We start from the raw sequence: 8540 nt of genomic DNA on the forward strand, positions 1-8540 counted from the left end.
AATGATGTACCCCTCAATATCCAAACCTCTCTCACTGTTAACATCTTTCAAAATGAGTTCAATTCTCTATTCAACAGACCGGCAAAACACTTCGATTTCTGCCGTGGCCAAAGACACTCCGCTGTTCATCACACAAGGCTCCGTCTTAATTTCAGCCAGTTTAACAGTTAAACTACCATATATTTCAACATTATTGTATTGACTATCCTACATGTAAATGTGGCTATCATTATAGTGAAACAACTAAACACTACTTTTTACTTTGTAATAATAAATGTAAACTTTATTCCAGTCAAAGAAGTACTCTCTCCAACTACTTCGAGGGTTCACATCACTTTCACACTTACAAAACTGTAATAATATGTAGTTCAAAACTTCACTGTATGGGTAGATATTCTTGTAAGATGTTGTAATTGATAGATCATCAACTTGTCTTGATTGTATTTATCTCGGTTTTATCCTTCTTGTAATAATGCATGTATCTTGTCAATGTGTTTTTATACTCGTTGTATGTTTTTGAGTAGAAGGTGTTATATAAGCAACCTTTTTTGCCTAATACTCAATAAATAATATGTGAATGAAGATTTCAAAATTGTAGTGTGTTTTTTGGCCAAAATCGTTCTTAAATAACTGTTCGAGAACCAGTGAGTGCTCAATCATCATCCGTTCCATTTTGGTGTTTACATGGCAAATTTACCGCCTAAAACCACTGTAAACAACATACTACGAGAAAAGAAGCATGCAGACGGCGCCGTTTTTGAATAAATTAGTGCGCAAAGGCTCATGGGATGACGTCACGGTGATTACGCAAGTTGCTTCCGGGTTCGCGCGCGCGGTACGCGGGAATGTGACGCGTCCATGTATGGATACCAGAAAACCGAGTTATTTCGGCTTCCGCATACAGGGAACACATTGGGGAAACCGAGATATCTCGGCGGCCGCAGGAATAGGGCTTAAGAGGCCAAAAAAAGGACCATGAAAAAAACACATATAACCGACATATGTTGTCGATATTTGGGTTATCAGGAATGATGTTATCATGACCTCTTGACCTCTCCTCTCAACGTTGACCAAAATACGACTGTGCACGACTATTTAACGATCGGGGTCGTAGAAAGATCGTTACATGGTCGTAATATGGTCAATGGGACTTGGTACATTCAGAATGGCAGTCGTGTTTCAGTCGTTGTGAGAGTCGTGATGAGGTCGTGCAAAATAAACGACTCGATCCAGACTTTATTACGCCCCAAGTCAGACCGATCAACGACCTGCCCGTGCACTGTGAAACCAAAGCTTGTACTCGATAAACTATAGTATAAATATATATATACTGACAGCGTGCTTCTTCACTGTGCTTCGTGATTTGAATCAAAGCAGTCTATAAAACATTATTTCAACCGGACTCCCCCAGAAACAGTAGTTACATATGTGATGTGTTATGGGTTGGGGGGTAGCATATGATTTATGGGACACTTTGTTCATGTTAAATTATATTTAAAACTGCATATTCAAATTTTTGGTCCCATTTAGACTGGTAAATCTACTAATTTTATAACTCTTACTAGTCTTAGTTTTATTTATAAAAGATATTTGCAGGATGGGGCATGTAAATTCAACAATCATCAAGGGTTGTTGCAATCAAGCTGGTGATATGAAGTGATCAACAAGGATGTAGTTCTTCTCAAGTAACAATACTAACATTACAGCAACTAAAATTTTTGTGGTGGTTTTGCTGTGTAGTAGGAGGGGAAAGATTTTCTCTGTGGTGTTTTAATTTTGTGGCTGAAACATTTCTGTGAAGTAGTAGAATTACATTACTACTACTAGTAACATATAATGTACATCTAACTGTTACATATTTGCAACTTGTTATCATTTTGCAGTGAGAGGTGATGGGAAAACTGAACATAAACCAATGCACACATCATACCTCAGACAGACAGACATATATTACCATAATTCCACCAGGGTACATAATTCCGCCACCCTGAAAAGATACGTCCAAACAGATCTCCAACCCAACGTCCCCCAGTGTAATGCACTCCTGTATAGCTAAACTGTGCATTGTATTAGGTAATGTTGGGTTTGAGATCTGTTTGGACGTATATTTTCAGGGTGGCGGAATTATGCACCCTGGTGGAATTATGGTAATAGATGTTATAAGCTACTAGCCCTACCATGCCACCTTATGTTGTACTACATGTGTTCTCCAGGCTGAGGCTGGAGGAGTGATGGGAGAAGACGAGGCACCAGGAATAAGACGAGGGTGGCTCTACGGGTGATAACCTTACAGTTACACCTCAAGGTATCTATTCTAGTGCAAAGTTTATACAGAACAAAAACTTGGTGTCTCTTTAATTATTGCTATTATCTGTAGATAACAGATAATATACAATGTATTGCACAACAGGAATAGCTCAACTCTAGCACATTGTACACATCATTAAAGCTGGGTACTTCTCTCTCCTGTCATGTATTCTTCAGGCTATCATTCTGGCACTGAAAACTTCAGGTGCCCCACAAAAAATAAGAAAATTTACAACCATGTTCATTTTTAAAGGTACAAGCCATTGAACTGCACATACATGTTGCAATCTATCAGATTCTATCCTGTAACTGAGCATGTACCATTCTATCAGGTACAGGTACAAATGTACATCCTTAAAATTAGTACATGGTATACTGTATCGAGCAATATACTGTACATGTATAACAGTTCTATCAAATTTTAAGTAAGAATTCTAATTCATTTCTAAAGCTTTAAAATTATCAGGAAGGTTACATTAATTATGATAATCACTATGTCATTGTCCAGTTGATAATTTATCATATATAAGCTTCAATTATGTTACATAGAATTTGTTTAAAAATTACTTGTAAGATAACAATAACATCCTGGATCATAAATCTACATTCATAGATTACAACAGAGTGCATTTGTACTGTCGGGAATTTGAAGCCAGAACAAGTTTTATTGATTAATTTGTTTTGTTGCGTGGAGTTGGATCAGGAACCCCTCCTACCCGTGTGGGGCATGACTTGAGTAAATGCCGCTTCAGGGTGGCCTTGAGCTGCTCTGTTTTCTCCTTGATCCCACACGTCGCCCTTGAGATAATGTTAAACTGGGCATGCATCGTCTCAATACCTTGCTCTCCAAAGTATCCCAAGCCAAACCTCCATTTCTCCATCCATGGTATTGCATGGCGTTCCAGGAGGTGCATCTTGATTGGTACACTCACTTGTGGGAAAGATGCGCGGAAGAAGGCCATAAAGGCCTTAATGCTGACGTCTGGGAAGGAAGTATTTGTTGTTAATTCAGGTTGACTGTATAAACTTAGAGACATTGCAAAGTATTGATATTTTCTGATCAAGTTTGAATCAACATTATGTGGATTTTATTGCATTCTCTTTAAAAAATACATGTTAACTCGGCAAAATTTGTTTCTTTATGCTAATGATCCTGGTGCTAATGTTTCAAGCCAATCATCTCTCACCTAATGAAGAAATGTCTTCAGCAGACACGGGCCTGGCGTGGGAGTACTTGTTGTGGCATTCAGAGAACAATGAGAATGTCTTCTCATATTTGACTTGCAGGTTCCTGGCTCTGGTGTACACAGCTAGGGGCATGTCCTGCTCGTCTACCAGCTCCATGGCCTTTTCAGTGGTGATAGACGTCAGGCGTCTGATGGGAGCTTCCTGCAAGGATCAGTCAAGTAAGTCCTCTTTTAGTCCTCATTTCAAAGTATGAGATGTTACTTTGAAATAGCAACCTTTAGATGAAATAGATGAAATAGCAACCTTTTGTGTTTTCTTCCTAATTTATATATATGCATATATATTGCATCAAAGACAATTGGAAATGTTGTTACCTTGAGCATGATGTTTACATGATTGCCTATGAAGGCCTGAGTGTGATACGCCTGGCGCTTCACCCTGTACTCCTGTAGTACAGGGTCCAGCAAGCTGCCGAGCGGGCCGTTGGACAGCTTCAGTCCTCCTCGCTCCCTTACTTCTGCAGCTTTTGATATCTGCAGTGAAGAATATTGTGTAACTGTAATTGATCTTGTATAATCTTTCCCACCATTGACATACAGAAATAGATACAGAAATATAACAGGTATGGATCACCCACATGATGACTTGGCAAGTTTGTAGTTTCTATCTCCTACAATTACCACATTTGTTGATTCATTCATTGAATCTTACCAGATCTTCCTTGCGCTTCTCCATCTTCTGAAAGCGCAGTTGGAGGGACAGGACATTGAGGCAGTGTTCTTGACCTTGGAACATCGCCCACGCCAGCAGATCTTCAATCTCCTCCATCTCTTCTTCTAACTCTTCTACCTCCACATCGAACTGCCGTGCCTCCTCCACCGACTCCACATACCCAGCCAGCGTGTAGAGGTCAGGGTGCAGCAGGACCTCCGCTCTGTCAACGTCAGGGTCGGCAAGGGTGACTTTGGAAATGTGAGTGCCCATAATCACATCCAGATCTCGCAGATCATTCTCCAACATTCGGAAGAGCTTATGGAAAATACCAAGGGATATATGGAGTGCTGGTATGCACACCTAAAATATAAAAAAAAAATTAACATCTTGTAAGTGTAGTGTACAAGTATCAAGTACTACATGTATGTAGCAAAACCACTGTAACAGTATTTGTACTGCTTGTTAGTTGTTACGTTTGCAGCTCTACCACATAACATTTAGGGAGATATTACACTGTGCCTTAATAATTTATCTTAGGATGACACACTCTGAAGGGGGGAAATACCTGGTCAGTCTCTATCGCCAACATCTGCGGAGCGATGACATTCATGTAGCTCTTTGCCCTCCGAATGTCACCGCATCCATCCTCTTGAAAGGATCTGTGGTTCGCAGCTAGCGACGCGAGTGTGCGCCTTGCAGGGACTTGCTCAGGTTCGGCTTTCTTCATGTCTTGCTTGTGTACTTGACAGTACAGACAAGGATATGAGCCTGTATGACATAAGGGTGTGAAGAATAGTTGTAGTTGTTGTATTAAGTACTACTGGTTATTGCATACATTGTGATAACCCGTAGACTAGTCTTTGCTTAATCAAGACTTTAAGTCCTGTACTCCTGTATCCTCTCTTGATATTTGTTACTAATGATTTGTACACTTACCACAGGGTCCAGACAGTCCAAACCACAGTGACAGGATCATGTAGTCACCGGACACGAAAATCCGCAGGTGCTTCTCACTGCCATCCGGGGAGCTGAAAATGAAGGTAGGCATTTTAAAATACATTGTATTGTGGTGGATGGAAATGAGTTCATTGGAAAGACATTTTGAACTTTTAAAGTCTTCATCTGAAAACTTACGTCCATATTGTCCCAGCCATCTCTCCCACCTCAGTACATAGGTCCTTTGTGGCGCTCATCAGGTTTTCCCTACTATCCTTGGCTTGGAAAGCACAGAACACAGCAGTGCTGGCGTTCGGGTGTGGCTGGTTCATAACCTGGAAACCCATCTTGAATAGGTCCCCCCCATGGTCACCCAGCACCTTTATCCACACCTCATCCTCTGGGATTTGCTGGTTGTACCAGTCAAGATGTCTGTAAACAGAAAAATATGTTTGAAAAAATATGAAGTATTGCAAATTTCACTTGCTTGCTGCTGTCTTACATGGCAGTAATTCATGGATCAGTTAATTAAATAAGGCCATGTTGTTTTATTTATCAAACTAGAATCTATGTCTCCGACGGAGACGGTCAGCCAGTCGTACATTGAGACGACGATGGACACAGGAGCTACCAAGGGATACCCGCCCACTCGCTCCTAATTGCAGAGACGTAAGTAAATTCAGGTATGTATGCTCACCCTGCTTGGGCCGTCCGATCAATGTTATCCAAGATGGACACCTCCAGGTTGGCCACTTTTGCACAGGGCCGTAGCTCGACCACCTTCCCCTGGCCCTCTCCCTTCACCACCAGGGGGATCAGGTCTGCCACCACCTCCTGTTTCTCTAACAGAGCTGCTGCCACCTTCCTGGAACTTCTCTCACTTTCACTCACAATGTGATACTGCTTCATCCATCTGAAAAAATGTACTATTATTACTACTGGTACTAATAGGTGCATTTTAATCATACACAGTTGTATCATATGTTTTATAACTGGGTTTTTTAGCTTATGTATGATTGCAACTTACTGTTTTTGCAGTGAAACATTTTTAGATGCATTTAATGGTATTGAAGACAAACCTTTTGAGGTTTCTTGTCTGACTCCAGGTGAGACCTAGGTCGACGGCGGCGGCCAGCAGATGCCCTGTTGGGAGGCGGATGGTGTCCAAGCTAAGCTCCTGCAGTGTTCGCGCCAGGTCCTGTCTCGTGATGGCCCGGAGTTCCATTACAAGCTGGGCTTGCTCCTCCCCACCACTAGCTGCTGCACGTGCCTGCTGTAGTTCACTTGTCCTTCTTCTTACAGTAGAGGAGCTGGCCTCCGAGCTTGGTTTGCGTGCACTTGTGATTTTCACTAGTGTTATGGGCTGTAATTTTTGGACAGTAAAAAAAGTCTTAATAATAATGTACCTATTCCACGTAAAATTGTTTCCTAGGATCATGAAAAATCTCTAAGGTGATTAAGTGATATAATCTGTGATATAATCTGTTTTCAATGTAATTAATTTCATTGATTTGTATCAGCTGGTTTATTGTATACAATAGAGGTAAAGACATGTATTAGAGGATGCATTGAATGTATGTATGTATTTTTGTTGTTGTTTCTGATTTGATAGACTTGATAAATATTTGTAACTAAGTGTAGACAAGATGAACTTCAATTGCAGATCATTGATTTTGATGATAAATGTCAAATACTGCCAACTATTTATTATTGACAACTGGTCACAAATGATTGACAATGTATTGATAACACTCACTTGCCCTCCAGTCTTGCACTTTATGAGACCATGGGAGGATGAAGTCAGCTTCCTCTTGATAAGAGGAGCCAACAACTTATCCTCCCATGGCCTCAGTGGTCCAGGTTGTTTCACTTGTTCAATCACTTGTTGAATGTGCATTGGTTCTGGTATTGGTGCAGGTGAGGCAGCACAACCCGACTCCGGCATCACAGGAACACCACAGGGTGGGGGGGACTGTAGACTTGCACAAGCGGACCCCGGCATCACAGGAACACCGCAGGGTGGGGGGGACTGTACACTTGCACAAGCGGACCCCGGCATCACAGGAACACCACAGGGTGGGGGGGACTGTACACTTGCACAAGCGGACCCCGGCATCACAGGAACACCGCAGGGTGGGGGGGACTGTACACTTGCAAAGACTGGCACGGGCAGTACACCGTAGGCTGTTGGGGCCGGGGGCGCTTCCAAGCCTACTTCTTGCATCTCTGAATTAAAATGCACCTGATATTCCCCTACTTCCATGTCTGTCATGGCACTCCTGCATGTAGATTTTGGTCTCCCACCATAGTTCATCTTCTTAGGGCGACCGCCCCTTTTAAGTCTGTTAGAGTGGCTACACACAGTGCATGTTTCAGAATGAAAAGGCCATACTTCTTGAGCAGTTCCTATGTAGTTCACGTTCTTGTTCGATAGTTTCTTTCTACAACTTAAACAGAAGTTGGGGGGGTGTTGCTCACTATTGTCTGCTGAAACATCAATTGCAAAGGTGTGTTTGATAGCTTCCACATATTTGTAGCACGGTAATGAAGACAGTCCCGCTATTTGCTGGGCTCTTGAAAGGGAATTCCGACCACAAATCCTGCACAAGTTTCTCAGGTTTTTCAAATGTTGACTTGCAGTTACCTGAGCCATTCTGAAAGGTGGGGTGGGGAGGGGGGGGGTGGCTACTTAGTCACCATCTCTGGAGCGGGAGCTACACCTGTTAAAAAATGATATGGGGGTATAAAATAATGTATTGGAACCATGAAACACGAGGGAAATTATTGCTAAGCTCTGTAATTTACATGTAGTACGTACGTGCGTATCACTTCCGGGTTCGGCACCGGGGCCGGCAATGTTTACACCTCGTAAATACGAAGTACACCTCGTACTTGCGTAAATCACATGTCAAAAAAAACCTTGCCAACCAGAAACTCTAATGTATGATTCAAACTGATACTTCAGCTTCACAAAAAACGGAAAATTACCTGGGTGAAAACTGTATAAGGGGCGCTATGGTTTAAACTCCCGCTCGCTCCATTTTTCCCGCCTAACGAGCCTGAGCAGAACTGCAAGTGACCTGAGTCGTGCCAAGACGGCGACTTCAGGCTCTAGTTTTGTTATATCCCCCAATATGTACCATTTGCTGACTAATATTTAATAAAACACATCATGAAGACCCTGTGAGAGTGGTTTGTTTATTCGTGGCATGCTTTATTGTGTTGTTATTACGAGATATTTGTCGTAATTTACGTAGTGGTTACGTCCGCCGCCATTATGCCCATTCTCGCTGGTTCTCGCGTGGTCTCGCGATGTTTCCCCCGTAGCGAGATTGCATCATCTTTCGAACGCGAAGAACTAAGTGATCGGAAGCAGGGATTTTGAAACAGGCGTG

At 42.1% G+C, this 8540-nt stretch overlaps 1 protein-coding gene across 1 annotated transcript; it reads right to left on the bottom strand.

The window, feature by feature from the left end:
• Nucleotides 1-3658: 3658 nt before the first annotated feature.
• LOC109482826 lies at nucleotides 3659-8532 on the bottom strand. The gene is made up of 9 exons (XM_019785671.1): nucleotides 6902-8532; nucleotides 6225-6508; nucleotides 5843-6058; nucleotides 5344-5577; nucleotides 5146-5237; nucleotides 4775-4977; nucleotides 4207-4569; nucleotides 3896-4028; nucleotides 3659-3696 (listed from the first exon to the last, which is right to left on the bottom strand). Exons 1-9 carry the CDS (start codon nucleotides 7796-7798, stop codon nucleotides 3659-3661), a joined length of 2460 nt encoding a protein of 819 aa, XP_019641230.1. The 5' UTR covers nucleotides 7799-8532.
• Between the last annotated feature and the right edge of the window lie 8 nt (nucleotides 8533-8540).

This window comes from Branchiostoma belcheri, unplaced genomic scaffold, assembly GCF_001625305.1.
Source record: "Branchiostoma belcheri isolate BF01 breed outbred unplaced genomic scaffold, Haploidv18h27 scaffold603, whole genome shotgun sequence".
NCBI lineage: Eukaryota > Metazoa > Chordata > Leptocardii > Amphioxiformes > Branchiostomatidae > Branchiostoma > Branchiostoma belcheri.

Coding starts and splice junctions, on each gene's coding strand:
- LOC109482826 (XM_019785671.1), bottom strand. CDS start 7,798: ATGGCTCAGGTAACTGCAAGTCAACATTTGAAAAACCTGAGAAACTTG. Junction 6,059..6,224: donor CAGACAAGAAACCTCAAAAG/GTTTGTCTTCAA, acceptor ACATTTTTTCAG/ATGGATGAAGCAGTATCACA. Junction 5,578..5,842: donor GATCGGACGGCCCAAGCAGG/GTGAGCATACAT, acceptor TTCTGTTTACAG/ACATCTTGACTGGTACAACC.